The sequence below is a fragment of the Mesitornis unicolor genome, unplaced genomic scaffold (assembly GCF_000695765.1).
Source record: "Mesitornis unicolor isolate BGI_N332 unplaced genomic scaffold, ASM69576v1 Scaffold53491, whole genome shotgun sequence".
In the NCBI taxonomy this organism is placed as follows: domain Eukaryota; kingdom Metazoa; phylum Chordata; class Aves; order Mesitornithiformes; family Mesitornithidae; genus Mesitornis; species Mesitornis unicolor.
This window is the reverse complement of record NW_010166816.1, coordinates 1-16081: the sequence shown is the minus strand read 5'-3', so window position 1 is coordinate 16081 and position 16081 is coordinate 1. Positions and strand designations below refer to the sequence as shown.

The 16081-nt window shown below is 50.3% G+C and overlaps 2 protein-coding genes across 2 annotated transcripts; one reads left to right on the top strand and one right to left on the bottom strand.

Moving 5' to 3' along the window:
* Nucleotides 1-121: 121 nt before the first annotated feature.
* NMRAL1 (NmrA-like family domain containing 1) lies at nt 122-3580 on the top strand (the record flags this gene model as incomplete). Its single annotated transcript, XM_010195074.1, has 4 exons — nt 122-360; nt 1229-1478; nt 1958-2148; nt 3410-3580. Coding segments are annotated over 4 exons (851 nt in total), but the record flags the coding sequence as incomplete, so codon positions are not given.
* A 1643-nt stretch (nt 3581-5223) lies between these two features.
* DNAJA3 (DnaJ (Hsp40) homolog, subfamily A, member 3) lies at nt 5224-15963 on the bottom strand (the record flags this gene model as incomplete). Its single annotated transcript, XM_010195073.1, has 10 exons — nt 5224-5515; nt 8642-8739; nt 9479-9594; nt 10046-10174; nt 11064-11128; nt 11921-12068; nt 13107-13259; nt 14321-14527; nt 15311-15394; nt 15836-15963. Coding segments are annotated over 10 exons (1151 nt in total), but the record flags the coding sequence as incomplete, so codon positions are not given.
* Nucleotides 15964-16081: the final 118 nt, after the last annotated feature.

Below are 16081 nucleotides of genomic sequence, written 5' to 3'. Positions count from 1 at the left end.
GGGACTTGGCCCTTGTGTCACAGCAGAGCGTGGGGTCCAGCAGCTCCCTCTTGCAGTCCCAACTCCCTTTAGGAGCAGAGCCCTGCGGGAAGCCAGGATCTTAACAGGTCTGCACCTGCAGGGGCCCAGGGGGGCTGCGTGGCCCGGGCTCTGCTGGAAGATGGGACCTTCAGGGTCCGGGCAGTGACACGGAGCCCCCTGAAGAAGGAGGCCAAGGAGCTGAAGTGTAGGGGAGCTGAGGTGGTGAAGGCGGATCAGGACAATGAGCCGTCGCTGGAGCTGGCCTTGGCAGGTGCTTACGGAGCCTTTGTTGTAACCAGCTTCTGGGAGCATGGCAGCAAAGAGAAAGAAATTGCACAGGTACGGGTGCTTGCTGTAACGGGGACCACAGGAAAAACGCCCTGGGAGGGAGGGATCGAGGGAGAATCGTGTGACATCGGGGTGGGGGTCATAGGACAGCTCTTGACAGCTTGCCAGCCATGATGGTTCAAGTGCCCAGTCCAGAAAAGTCCTGAGGCCTCACAAACAAACCAAGTCTCAGTTCTTGCAAAGCCAAAACTTGTTCCTTCATGCTCACATGGCTCCAGGATCTGGTTCCTTCAGGCAGTGGTTTAATGCCACAAGATTTGGTGTGGTGGAGAGCGCTGCCAGGAAGCCAGAGTAGCAGGAGTGGGAAGACTCAGCTCCACAGAACCTTCCCGGGGCTGAGCCAGGACTGTCGCTGCCTGCAGTCCTGTACTTCTCTGCACTTGCAGCTTTGGGGCCAAAATGTGCTGCAGTATGAGAAATCCCAGGGCCTTCCTCAAGGGTGGTGTTCACCCCCAGGAGTGATTTCTCAAGGTGGCATGATTGCCATGCCTGGATGGCAGCAAACAAAAGATAAGATACATTAGGGCAGGTACGTTGCCCTGGCAGATCTTTAGGGCTGGTGTTTGTGTGCTTGATGGAGGAGCTAGCATCAAAGCTGGAGGGTGTGTGGGCTTTCTGAGGGTGTAGGGTGGTATAAGCAGAGGACTCGGCTTCACCTGGGCAACACACAGGGCTCGCTGGGTCTGCTCAGCCCTGGTTCCAGCTGAGGGCTCAGGGTGCCAGATGCTGAGGAGCTTGCTCAGCTGGCATGTGTTGGATCCTGCACTCATGCCCAGTGCAACGTTGGGAAAGGGTGCTATGATGAGAGCCACAGCATGTCTCATTCCCCTGTTCATGGCTGGCTGCACTCTTCACCCAGGGAAAGTGTCTTGCTGATCTGTCGAAGCGCCTTGGTCTGCGCCACGTCGTGTACAGCGGCCTGGAGAATGTGAAACAGCTGACAGGGGGCCAGCTGGAGGTGCTTCACTTTGACGGCAAAGGCGTGGTGGAGGAGTACTTCCAGAAAGTCGGTGTTCCCACCACAACCATCCGGCTGCCCTTCTACTTTGAGAACTTCCTCTCCATCTTCAAGCCACAGAAGGACCCTCAGGGAGACGCCTATGTCCTGGGTACGATGGGACCGCTCGCTCTCCAAGTCACTGTCCTGTAGTTCTCATGGACCTCCCACTGTGCAGAGGCTCTCTGGGCAGTGGAGAAACCACTGAGGCTGCAGACTGATGGGTAAAAGAGGCTGTGCCAGCTTGCCCACAGCCAGTCACAGCTGCATTATGGTCCTTCAGACCTGTTTGGTGGCCTGCAAGAAATGAGTGACATCCCAGTCTGGTTTCTAAGTGCTGAGGGCTGCTCTGCAGATCCCAGCGTGTCTCAGGACACCCCAGCTCCCTACAGCTGGGAGGTCAGAGGTGAGGCTGCAGATCCAGGCGAGTCATGGTGCTCCTCTGGCCCCTGCAGTCTCAGCTGAGCTCTGCAGATGCTCTCATGGCTTGCCACACTTCTTTACCTCATGTTCAGAGGCTGGGTGCTGAAAAGTCTAGCCCTTCTTCGGCACTGGACTGCGCTCTAACCAGGCTCAATCTCTCCCGTACAGCACTGCCCATGGGGGACACCCCCATGGATGGGATGGCAGTGGAGGACTTTGGGCCTGTTGTGGTTTGCCTGCTGAAGTCCCCGGAGCAATACATAGGCCAAGTGATCGGGCTCAGTGCTGGCAAGCTCACCGAGGCAGAGTATGCCGCTGTCCTCTCCCAGCAGACAGGCAAGACCGTGAGAGCCAGCAAGGTAGGAAGCGTCCCTGGGTGTATGAGATGCTCTTGAGGTGGGGGGGCAGCTGACTTAAGGCCCTACAGGTTGCCGTGAGGTGGGAATGGGGTGGATGATCCTTGTGCCTTCCCGACAGTTGGGTGCTTCACAGGTTGCTGCCCTAGCCGGGCTCTGGGTGAGCACCCCTGCCTGGCAGCAGCACACCCAGACTCTCCGGTTGGTCTGGAATAGTCAGGGCTCCTGTGCTGGGGCTGAGCACAAACAGCAGTAGCAAAACGAGTGCTGTCCTGCCCCAGCAGCAAGGTCAGGAGCTGCTGGGGTGCAGAGCCTCATAGCTCGGTGTACGGGCTTGGTACAACCCAGCACTGGTGTGCAGGATGAGTCCCGCTGCCCCTGCGTGCAGCCGGAGCACACATTGGCGCCGAAACCGTCCTGTTAGTATTATCACGCAGACAACTCGCGCTCATGGAGCCCATGGGTGCGCCTGGGCAAGTCAGTGCCGGCCTCTGAGGGTTAACTGAAGCAGGAAGTCTACAAAGGAGCCAGGGGCCTGGCAGTTGCTGGTGGGGCTGGGCACTCACAGAACAGATCTGTGCTGCCTGTCCCTCCCTTCAGCAGGTCTTCCCCGAGGGCTTTGCTGTGTCACCCTTACAGTGCTCTGGCCTCTCCCTGCCCCATGACTTTTTGTGTTTTATGTTTGCGCGTTGGCTGCACTGCTCCCCTCTGGCAGCCGATACAAGGGACAAGGGGTGTGGTGGCTCCTGGTTTTGAGAATGAAGGATGTGTCAGCAGAAATTGAGCACCTCAGATGCTTGCTGCAGGTTCTGCTTTGCCAGGGACAAATAAGCAGCTCTGTTCTTCCCAGGGCCCCACACAATGTAGAAGCCCGGGGCTCCACCCTTTGCTTCAGGCAGGGAGTTGGGTGCTGGGGTACCAGGGGCAGCCTGGGCTGTGCTCTGGGATCCCCCAAGCCTGTTTTGAGAACTCCTTAGCCATGGCTTGTGCCCTGTGCAGGGAAGGACTCCCTCATAGCTGCTCTGGGCTTTGGCAGCTGGGAGAAGTGGGTTGCATGCCCAAGCCCTTGCCCAGGCCAGCTGTGCCGGAGTGTGCTCAGCAGCACTGCCCTGCCCGTGGCTGCGGTTTGAGGGGAGCTGGCTCAGGACAGAGCCAGAACAAGCTCCTCAGCATCTGTGCGACACAAGGGAAAGGCCTCAGCAGTCTCTGCCCTGTGAAGACAGTGGGGGGTGTGTGTGTGTCTCCCCCCCGATTATTTTTGCAGATCTCACCGGAGGAGTATGAGAAAAGTGGCTCTCCTGGGGCCAAGGAAATGGCTGCAATGTTCCGTTTCTATGCCCTGAAGCCAGACCGCAACGTGGACCTGACCATGAAACTCAACCCCAGGGCCCGCACCTTCCAGCAGTGGGTGGCGGACAACAAGGCCGCCTTCTGAGCCCACCCTCGCTCCCCTTCCACCCGAGCTCTGCAGCAGGCAGCAGGACCCGGCCATGAGGTGGGCTGTGCTGGGCTACACCGCCTTTCCAGGAGCACCCTGGGGAAAGGCTGACCCTGCCAGAGCTGGAAAGAGCTTTGGGCCATGCGTGTGCTGCAGGGCTCTCCTGCGACTTGGCTGAGGCTGTTTACACAACTGGAATGGGAGGAAAGGCTGTACAGCTGCAGGCAGGCAGGTGGGAGAAGCGCTTCCTTCAGAAAGGTGTGTGTTTAGCTTAGTTTCGTGGCTGTAGGGTGGTGGGAGCTTGTTTTCTCACACTCAGCTTCTTTCCTAGGCACTACTTGGTGGGCTGAACGCGTAGTACCTCTGGGCTCCAAAGGGCAGTGCCTTCTTTGCAGCCAGTGCTGATGCCCTCGGCCAGCCCACAGCCAGCATAGGTGCAGGCTCCTGAGCGAACAGAAAACACTGGGGTCTCTCCCTGGAGCAGGTTCAGGCACCACAGGCAAGCCAGCAGGCAGCTCCACCTTTGGGCTCCTAGATATAATTTCAATCCCTGTCCCGTGAGTTGAACAAAACCTTTGCAAGACTGTCCAACTTTAGGATAGTCACTTAAAAAAACTACTTCCCCCACCCCACCAAATGCTTACGGTACTGCTTGGCTGAGAGCTCTGGGCTTTGGCAGTCTTTGCCTGTGGTTAGAGTCCACCACAGCCACCAGAGATGCTGGAGCCATCTAGCCCTGTCCTCTCCTTGTCCAAGACTGGGACTGGAAAGGGGCTAACAGACAAGGCTGGAAGAGCAGACGAGGCAGCAAGGCACAGCATGTGTTAAATATCTTTATGAAGTCAATCTTATTTACATGGATACAGAATCACTTTACAGACAGTTTAATCAGGAGGCAACACGTGCTTTAGTTCAGCAAATTAAGAAGGGCAAGACTACGACATGTCCTTGTTTAACTGGTCGATTAGTATGTGGGCTGATGGTACCTGCACAGTATAACTAGCAACAGCAGGCTACAGGAACCATGAAAGTACTCACTGCAAGAGCTCACCTGGAAGGAGCAATCCACTTCACTTGTAATCTCACACATGTAGGAACAATGACTCTTTGACCAATCATTTAGGCTACAGGTGTTGCGCTAATGTAATAAAAGATTTTTGTCCCAAACTGGCAAAGGGCTTGGTGATAAATGTGTACCCATTCAGAAGTGACAGCATTTGTGGTGTGACTTTACTTAATTTGAGGGGCAGGAGGGAAACCTGAGGCAAAGTGCAGACTCCATCACTGCTCTTTGTGCAGGAAATCAGCAGGACTAAGAAACCCCACGGCCGTGGCGGGAGCCAGGGCAGTGGGGCTCTGACAAGTCCCAGCCACAGGGAGACTTCCCCAGAGGTGTGCAGGACAGCCAGGAGGGCTGGTGTGAAGACAGGGCTAAAACTCACTGACCCACCACATCTCCTGGGAGGAGAAAAGCAGTGACAAGTTCACCAAGCACATCTAGCATTCAGAAGGGCACCTGAGTGAGCAGCAGCCATCTCGGACTCCATACAGCAAAACTGCTCCACTCCGTGCTGGAAGGACAATTTTTATTTCACATTTCTACTGTTCTGTATTCTAAATAATACTTCAGCTTTAATGTTTACCAAATAAGCTTCCAGCAGCAGTAGGGACTGTGGAGCAACCTCAAGAGAGCGCTGCATTTCTGCAAAGCTGGCGTTTTCCTTCATTACCATGTCCTAGGACGCGGGGTGGGGGTTGTATCCTGATGGTGGTTGGTGCCTCAGTGGTTTGTAGCCTCTCCAGCTGGGGTTCTCACCGTGCTGCTGACTGACATCCTTCACTCTCCAGAGCCTGCTGCCAGAAAGATTCTTCCCCGACTGCAAAGACAATCTGCTGCTGCTGCTGGCTCCTAGTTGCCAGTAGAACGCTTCCCTGTGGTTGAAGCAAGAGCAAAGTTTAAAGTTTCCTGACTGAATCGGCCTAAGACACGCAGCCCTGCAGCCTGCTTTGCAAGTGCAGGCATGAGAGCACCTCCCTGCCGGAGCTGCTGTCACCCTTTGTCAGTCACACAGAATAGAGGAGTTTGAAGACAGCAGGAAGTTGAGCCCCTGGAACCTAAGACACCAGTGCCTGCCTTAGATGATTTCACGTCTGCCCCGCTCCCTCACTGCAGGCCAACACCAGCTAAATGGCACCCCCAGTTGTAACGCTGTGCTCCTTTGTGGTGCGGGCTGTGCTACACTTCACAACCAAGACTGATTCCTTCCCGGTGCTGTAAGCCCATGGTAGGGGCGAGTTCAGCCTGGTGTATCAGCACCAGCAGCTCTGCAGGCCCACCTGCGTCTCCCGGCAAGCCCGGGCCTTGCAGTGGCAGCAGAACTGCCCGATCCCAGCTTTACCAGCTCACGGAACACCCTCGGTGCTTTAATCAGGTACAGCCACTGAGGGGACAAGGAAGCAGAGCTGCAGGGCAGGCCAGCAACCTCCCTGAAGATGCATCCAGTATTCTTGCTGTTTTTCGCTGCAGCAACAATGCAATTCAGTCCCTGGCTTTTTGCTCCAGGTCACAGGGGACAGCTAGGGCTTTTCACACCAGTGGCTGGAAGGCCTGAGGCTAAGTGAGAAGCAATGCTGTGCTTTTGCTGCTTCTACCTCCCAAGAAGTGCAAGTTCCGCTTGATGTGGAGGAACGACAACAATAAAACACAAGAGGCCTCCTACCTCAGATGGGGTGTCAGGAGCTAAACATTTTCTTAAGTTTGGAAAGGAATCCCTCCTTGTTCTCCTCAGCCTCAGGCCTATCCCCGCCTGCGTCAGCGCTAGCCGTGGCCCTGCCACCTGGACACAAACAGCAAAGGGCTGCAGTCAGATACATCTCCCATCAGTAGCCAGCACCCCTGACGAAGTGAGAGGGTTATTTTAGATGAGGAATCATCAAGTCCTCTAGTTTTGCCAGCGTTCTCATGCATGGGCATCTCTGCCGATAAGCAGTCACCCAGGGCTGTACCTGGCAGCGAGCTACAGTGCGGGGCCACTTGCAGTGGAAGCACTGGAGATCTCGGACCCCAGAAGTGGAAGAGAAGACCATGAGCCCAGGTAACACTGCTCCCTGCCCCTCTCCCCAGCCTTCCAACTGGCAAGGGAATGCTTGTGCTGCACAATCGAGTCAGGGACCCCACAGGCTTCGGAAACAAGTGCTTGGAATTGAGTCAGCCACTAAAAACAAGTCGTTAACGTGACCACAGCCAGCCATGACTTTACAGGGAAAAAAAAAAAGCTGTATTGGTGGTTCCTGGAGCAATCTCCCTGTTTCATGGTCATGTCATGAGCCTTTACAGCAAAGCGGTGCAAAACCATACCAGGAACCTTCTTCATGTAATGCTCAGTTGCCTCTGCTTCAAGGAGAAAATGAACTCAGGCGAGCAAGAAAAAAGCTACAAGTATTTCAGAACAAAGGTCCAGATAAGGAATCCTGCTGGCAACAATGAGCATCATTTTCCTGTACAAACAGGTCCTGAGAAGTTGTTTGTCCCTCCAAGAAGTGGCTACAGCAAGAACAAAGATCTCTTTGCTAATCTGCTTTTTCTCCAGTAAAACCACTGGAGAACACTAACAACAAAATCCACAAATCCTCCTCAAGGTTTTTTTGCACAGAGAACACAAAGTCCAGTCCTCCCCGTCCTCCTGCAGCTAACTGCTCAGCTCAGACTGATGCAATGGTAGGAAATACTGAGGCAGAACACGCCTCCATCCGCTCAGGGTATTTCTGCTCCCCACAGCAAGGACACGATTTCAGCAACAGCCTGTCTCTCCACTGCAAACTACTGGCATTGGTTTTAATCCACCTGCTGCTTAACTGTGGTAAAAACTGGCAGGTTTGCTTTTTAGAAACCAAGTTTGGAAAGCATTTTTTTTTCCTTTGGCACATAAGTGCCTTTAAAAAGCTGGAATGAAAGTTTTATGCTTAGAGATGTCTCCCCTTCCCCTCTAGGCTGACCTTTAATGCTTACCCACGTGGAAAAGACATAACTTCTGTGTTATGAAAGCACTAAAAAGCATAACATTGGTACATATTTGCGGATACTGCCTTCCAATATCCTGAACTTCATCCCACGCTCCTCTGCTTTGACATGTGTAGCAGAGAGGATCCAAGTTCCTGGGATCATTTAGCAGCTTTGAAAGACTCTCACCTTTGCCTGGCTTTATGCATCATAAATACTCTTGTTTGGTTTCAAGCATAAAAATAAATCCAACTGGCTTTAAAATGTTTACTTCCAATATGAGCAAAGAAAAAATTGTCTTCTAGTAGCAAAAGACAAAGCTCTTGCCTTGCTATTCTACCACATTTTACCTTTAGCTGCTACTGATGCCAAGTACTTCACCCCTAAAACTTAAAACACATAATTGCTGAATCACAATTTTTGATCTGGAGAGCAGCTTTACAAAGCTCCCAGCTGACTTCGCTCCCTCCATCACAATGGATGCTGTCTACTGACTGGAGCCAACACTCAGCACCAATGAACATTCCTATCCCAGATTCCCCCATGTGCACAGAAGATGGCTTAGAGCAGCCTTGACAACACAACTCCCCTTCAGCTTTTGGGGCAAACGTCCCCACTGCGGCCAGAAGCGTGTGCTGAGAACAGATTAACTGACACACAGAACTGGCCTGGAGCACACTGTCTTTTTCTGCCTCTGCTACAAAGACAAGTTCCTTCTGGCACAGGGGCAGAAGCAGGGAGCAGAAAGCATTCATCACCACAGCAAGACTCACCACAACTTGTTAGGACCCCCTAGTATCTCAATACCTGCTCTCAACCTGTGCACAGATTTGCCCAGTAAGTATTTGCGTAAAGCTTTCTAGGAAGAGGCTACCTCCTTGCCTTGTGCTACAGCCTACTAACATGATACTAAAACTACTTCAACTATAACGTGCTTGGCAGGTTGTGCTGACACGCTGTCTTAGGGTGACCTTGGCTCACCTTCCTCCCCAGTAACCCTCAGGAAGGTCTCTGCACTCCCAGTGCCACGAGGAAGGGCACTAATTCCCACTGCTCACCTGATGCTGTGTTTCTGACCCCATTCACCGTGCCGTCCACATCTGCCTCATCCTCAGCGTAGCTCATCATTAAGGCTCTCTGGCGATCCGTCAGCCTCCTGCAGGTCGAAGACAGAGGCGGGATTATGGCTGTCTTTAGGGACAGATGCATCTACAGACCTCCTTAACCTTCTCCAGCAGCATGCCCAAGAGGCAGCTACTGGAAGTACAAGATTGATAAACCTGGCATACACTCCAAATCCCTAGGGGGCTCGGAAAATGGGCAAGCTATGACTAATAAACCCCAATGGAAAATGAGATATATGATCCACTGCATTTCACCAAACTGCAGTAAAAAAACCCACAAAATAAGTGCTAAGAACCATGTGGAGCTGCAACAGAACACACAGCTGGTGTGGAGACCTCAGGAAATTACCTCCCTTGCCCAGTGCAGCAATACAAGCTAACAAGTCCCCTTCACCACAGTAGCAGAGGGTGGCCAAGCCATCTGAAAAGCAACTGCCGAGGACTTCAGCTCCTCTCAGCTGTAGGTGTGAGAGCACAGACGCATTACAAGCTGGAGCACTGAGTTTATATAACCAGGATCCAGACACAATCACAGCCAGGCAAATACACAGGTCCAGAACTACTTACGTATTTCCAGGGTTTAGTAGTTTTAGAGCTGGGTTGCCAAATGGCATTATTTAAAAAAAAAAAAAAGTCTACTTCACATTAGAATAAAAAGCAGAGTGAGAAAGTAATGATCTTGATAAAGCAGTAAGGAATTTCCACAAAATCTCTCTGAACATCTTTTGCAAAAAGTAAGATCTCACAGAAACTTGCACTTGCTCTACTTACTGAGGAACTTTTATCTTTATGTGAATGTAGTGGTCTCCATAGCCGTAACTGTTGACCTTGGGAATGCCTTTCCCACTCATTCGAATTCTCTGGTCTGGCTGAATACCAGGGGGTATCTGTGAACAGAGAGGGGTGGCATCTGTTACTCCAGTTTAACCATTTATATAGTAATTATATGTCTATAAAAAATGAACTACTTCTCCAGCTTCAAAGTAGGATAGGAGAGATCTGGTATGTTCATGGATCTGGACACATTCAGAAGCTAAAGTGAAGTCAGTAATGACGGGAAAGCTTTTGAAGGAAGGAGTAAAGAACCTTGCACAGGCCGCAGACCTTGGATGGGATTTGTCCATCAATCCACCAGGCCCCTCCTTTCCCTGTCCCTACACAGCAATAGGAAAGGAGGTGTGACCAAACAGGTCACGAACTACCTGACACTCAATCCTGACGAGGTCTGAAACGCGATACTGGCAGACGTCAGAGATTTGCATCTCCTTTGCAGCAAAGGAGAAGTCTCTGTTGTCCCACATCGATTTATGCCCAAGCTCTTCCACATACAGTACTTACCGTGATATTGATTGTCTCATACAAGCCTTGACATCTGGCTGTGCCTCCCAGAACAGCCTGTGCTATTGAAATAAGGAGGTCTGAATGAATATCTGCTCCATTTCTTCTGAACACAGGACTTTTTTGAACCTAAAAGGCAAGCAGTTCCAAAGAGAAGTGAGCACAACACCATGGAGCTCTCATGGCAAACTGCTTTGAAAGTTCTCAGAAGAAAACATAACAGAACGCTGTAGTCAGACCCTTTACCATCCACAAACTGCACAGCTGAGAAGCCTAAGTTAATGTTCAGTCTTTTAGAAAAACACAGATCTTGACATAACTGGAATTAGCCAGAGGCTTAGGAGGACGCCTGCTTCCTATCTCAGCAACTCCCTCCCCTAATCCTGTTTGGTAATTTATCAGTGTCAGTATGACTCTGCGGAGACAGAGAAGGCACTGCCCCGTCCAGCACCCTCAGCAGAGGAAAGCCAGAAGAGAAGAGGGAGGCAAGCACCTTTGCAGTGGCCTCACAAGCTGGACAATTACATCCTCCTGCACTACAAAAAAGGTACTGAAAAGATTTTTCTCCTCGACGGAGACGTGCATGACAGGATACCTACTACAGAAGAGGGTCCCAGCTCCAAAACGTGCAGAGCAGCACTTGACGCCTATCTGCAAAAGGAGGCCTGACCAGCCAGCCTCTCACCACAGCAAGCAGGCAGCTCCTTCACATTTCCAAGTCAAAGACTCAAGGCAACAAGAACCTACTCTACATTTTGATGCACGCTACCACAAGGGCCTCATCCTGGAACAAGCAGCGCAATTCTTCATGAGCAGACTTAATGTTACACCACTTGTTACAATGCAGATCTTCTGCTATCTCACAAAGTTCACATGACTCATGTTACCTCAGCTGTTTCAAAGGATCACTCGCTATTCCTCCTCAGTCTCCCATTCAGTCAGACTCCCCAGGCAGTTGCGAAGGGAACAAGCAGCCAACTTAAATACTGAAAACAGCCAGCAATATAACAATACGTACCCTGAACGTAATGAAAATTTCTTTCTTCCCCACAGGCATCCGAACTGTCTGCCCATCCTCAACACCTGCAGTCAGAAAAGAAGAAGGAATGTTACCCTGCATTATAAGCCACACATTACTTGAGTATCTACACCTCTTGCCATCCCCAAAAGCCAGGCACCACTGCAGCACTGCACATCCAGCAGCACAAGACACAGTAACACTCTCCACAGGAGCTGCAGCCAAAGGAGGCAGGTGTCAGCACACAATTATACCTCTGAGGTGATAGGAACACTCCAAGCAGGCTCATGACTCCAACCCCTTACAGAATTCTTTAGGGAAATGCATCAGACTAAGGAACACTGGGCAGCCTGCACAAACTGCAGGAAAATTACAGGCTGCTCACTCACAGTGGTCTCAAAGAAGCACATCTTCAGCCCCACCGTTCATTTTATCCTCTCTGGTGAGGAAGGCCATGAGCACGCTTTTCTGAGCCAAGCTAAAGCTTTCAGAATTCCCAGCCCACATCCCAAACTTCATGAAGGACAAATGAAAGGCAACAAAACCTTTTGAGTTTCACTCTTCAAAAGCTGCCTAGAAGGATCCATGCAAGAACCAAAACCTCAGCTCAGGAAAGGTAAAGCAAACATTTACATCCACGGCCAGAAAGTTCAGCTCATTCCTAGCCCTTTCAATTGCCAAGCTGTCAACCTGCTTTGCTCTTAAGGTAACTTCTCTGCAACAAAGCTCCTTACATTGCTCTCACATTCATACCAGGCAGGGACCAGCCATGCTCTGGAGGCAAGCACCTTGCTGTTGGCTGAGTGGAAGCAAGTAGAGTTACTGAACAGAGAGCAGCACACAAGTACACCACTAACCAGCCGGCACAGGAACCATCACTGTCTTCCTTTGCTTGGTTTGTCCTGTTCCTCGACAAACTACGCACGGTGTTGTTATGATGGAACCACGGCCACCACATCGTCGGCACGTAGATCGCATTACAAAAGGGCCAGTATTTATCGTCTCCTGGAGAAGAAAACAGATTGTACAAATATTTGGTATTGTGCTGGTACTTTTCACTTCCACAAAACGCAGCCGGTGACTGGCCCAGCACACCTGATCCTCCTGACTGCACACACAACCTGGCAAGACAGCGATACCCTTTAGCAAGGGGTGGAGCAAAACAAGAGGTTGCTCAGAAATCCAAAGAGGAAGCTGCTTGTGAGAAGCTGGATCAGATTCAATTGCCATCACATTCTGATTTCCACTGACAACCATCGCTACCAGGAGCAAGTGTCTCATGGCGAGGGAAATGGTAATTTCCATCTCTAGGCTTTAAATCAGAAGCAGGAACAGAGCTTCTCACGGTGCTATTTCACAAGGAACTACAAATATCTGTGTTTTGAGGAATTCATGGACAATCCACCTGCATGAATTATTGCCAGTGTCCAGGAAAACGTTACAGAAACTAAGCTATGGTCTGAACTGTGGAAGTCACCACCCAGACTGAAACACACAAGGAAACAGTGGGAAGTGCTTGCAGTCTCCTCTGACCAACTACTCCTGTTCTGCACAGAAAGGTATTCTGGTCACACACTGACCACAGGTACCCATTTTGAGGTGTGGAAATTGAAAGCCTGAAGCTTGATCATTACTGTAAGTAACACGCATCTTATTTCGTGATTACCCTTAGGTTATCATCACCTTCCTCCTCACTTTGCCTCTATAAATTCAAAGTATCCCATTTAATGCCCAAGTAATTCAGAATTGTGATGTTATATAAATATGGTTAAGTAATTTCAGAACTGTTACATTATATAAATATGGGTTGCTGGATGTACAATAGCAGATGATCTAGCCCTGCAGGCTAGGGCTTCTAGCTATGCACAGCACTTCTTTAATACAAAGAAAATCTTCCTAGTGCCTATTAACATCCAGTCCACATTAACTCGGCTTTACCCAAGATAAGCTGATGACTGTAGTGAGAATTTCTCACTGCGGAAGGGACCGACTTGCCCCAGCAGGGAAAAGCACAGCACAACCTGTGTCTAAAAAAGGCCTTACCATGCCAGTGCCATTGCAGTAGTGACAGCGCTGCGCTTTGGTACCAGGTTCGTGTCCCTTGCCATCGCATCGTTCACAGGAGTCATTAATGTTCACCACAATCTCCTTGTTGACACCTTTTGCAGCTTGGGTGAATGTCAGTTCCATGATATACTGTACAGGAAACATGGGCATTAAGCTACAGCTGAAGTGCGATACCGTCTTAGGCAGACTGAAATTTGTTTAGGCCAAATATGAAACAATGCTTAAAATACATCCAAGTAATAGAAGGGAGAAGAAACAAATTCAGATGGATTCTGCCTCACTTGAGGAAGCAATGATCTGTCTCATATAAATAAAAAGGGTATAGAAGGATAGTAAACATGACAGGAATTATGATTACACCAGACTGGTGAGCAGTTACATAGCAGAAATGAGATTTAAAAATATAAAAGAATGAAGTAAAAATAGAAGTCAAGCTTTTTCTCTGCCCTTAGAAGAACTCTTAATACTTCCAAAGGGTTTGTTTAATGGGAATGTAGCAACAGGTGAGGGAGAAGGCTTCCGATCCCAATGGATCCCAAGCTCTTCCTCAATAAAGTCTTTACATCAGCAAAGATGACTGCACAAAATAGGAAATTCTGCTTATAAAAGACAGGCCATTTTTAGTAAAGCCAGAAGTACCAAATGACAAGCATTTCTGAAGGCAGCACATGAAGCAACACTGTCAACACTTAAGAGAGCATTTAGCTGCAGTACGAAGAACAAGACAGGTTTTGCATTATTATGGGCTCCACTGCAAAAATTAAGCCAATTAAGCAGTCAAACCTAACGCTGGAAGGCTTGTTTTATAGTTAAAAGGTATTTTGTGGGTTTTAGCATTGCAAATCAAAGCAGACATATGTAAATAAATGTACAGCAGAAAAGATGCCTCCACAATGATGGCATTGTTTGGCAGCAGCAACTGGCATCAGTAAACACCAGATGAAGGAGCTGAAGTCTAGAAAAAGTATTTTGTCTGGAGGCATGGACGATGTGTCCACACAGCTTACCAAAAATACAGATGCTCCCACCCATACAGTGGGACACTCACACGCTGACACCCCCCGAGCAAATTCTTTGCTTAAGCTCACTCCTGGAGCAACCTTTGAAGCAGACTAGTGTCCCTCTCCAGTTTTTGTGGTTTTCATTTGCCATTTTTGTGTCATTGCTCAGAAAATAAACACCCTTCGTACCTCCTGAGGCTGGTCAAAGGCGTTCTGAAAATCGCCGAAAGGGGATCCCGAAAACTCTCCGAAGATTTTTCGGAAAAGCTCTTCCGGATCAATGGACGGGCCGCTGCTCCAGTACTGCCGCCCGGCACCGGTGCCTGTTGCACCAGGATCAAAACTAGCCGTGCCGTACGCATCGTATTGTTTCCGCTTCACTTCATCACTTAACACCTTCGAGGCAAAAAGGACACCGTGAGGACACTGTACAGGTCCCCAGCACTGGGCAGCCCGTCCCTGCAGAGCAGCGTCTCTTGGGAGAGATCCCGGCTGCTGGCGTGACCACCACAAGCCCATGTTCTCAAACCCTCCTGTCAGCGGTGGGGGCTGTCCCCACTCTCAGCAGCCCATGAGTTACTGACAAGCACCTTCTTCTCTGGTATCTCTCAGCTCATCATCAGGAAAATGACAAGATCTTACTGATTTAGAAGCAACAGTAATTTATATTATATAGTTGATCATTAATATATCGTGTCAAAGCTGGTGATACAAGTGCTGGGGTATATGTGCAAACCCACAAGAGCAAAAAATCAACACAAGAAGATTTCTCAGCAAAGAGAAGTTTCTTGAGGTCTTCCTAAAGAGCAAGAAGAAACGGGGCTGGGGGGAGCACAGTGGAAGGCACCTCTGTCTCAAACAGCTCGTAACTGCTGACAAGGTTTTGTTGTTTATTTAAGCTGACCAATAATTCCACTGCAGTGACGACAGCATCCATGCCAGTCACTCACTAAGAAAGGGCACAAATTCAAACAGCCCAAAACAACATATCCAGCTAAATCCAATATTTGGGCCAAGTCATTTCCTGGAGACACTGCTGGGACAGAAGCACTCAATGCCCAAAGTACAAGATGTGAAAAATTAGCCCTGGCTTAACAGAAAATGCACAAAATAAATGTTTGCTCCCATCCATCCTCCAATCTTTCCTTCTTTTCATTACAGTAGAAACATGCATATTACCTCGTAGGCTTCTGCCAGCTGCGAGAACTTCTCTTTAGCTTTAGGGTCATCCTTATTTGTATCAGGGTGGTATTTCTTTGCCAGCTAAACAACAAAAATTCAAGTATCAGGGACAGACAAAAGTACCTTACTTTAGCATGGTTCAGATACCAGGAAAAACACATGAGACAAGGCTTGGTGTTCACTATGTTTGTTTTAGGCAACTAAAAGCCTTCATTTTCTGTTATCATCCCAACATGAGGAACTACAGAAGCTGCTCCTAAGTCTCCCAGCAATCCCAGGACCTTCTGGAAGGGGACCCGAGATGCCAGGACAGGTGGTCCACGCTTTCCAAGAGATCTCTAAACCAGTGTGCTGAGCTTTCCCATCATCACCTCCCCTTGTCTGCAACGGGTCCAGACACCGAGACCTCAAAGCTGGTTTTGTCCTGTTCTGCACCACAGAGACTGCGGGCAGCTACAGGCTTTCGGCCACGGCGTGGTGGTCACCCACCCACCCCAGCAGGGTTCCCCCGGCCAGACGTGCCTGGTAGTAGGCCTTCTTGATCTCCTTCTGGGTGGCAGAGCGGGGCACCCCCAGCACCTGGTAATAGTCCTCCTTGGCGTGGGCCGCGGCGCTGCTGTGGAAGGCAGCGGCGGCGGTGCGCTTCGTCCCTGCGGGAGAGGAGGACAGAGGGATCGGGGTGAGGGCCAGGACGGCGCTGCAGAAGGCAAGAGGCGGGACGAGGCCGAGAAGGGGCCCGGCCCCCACTAGGCACCACCGCCCCCTACC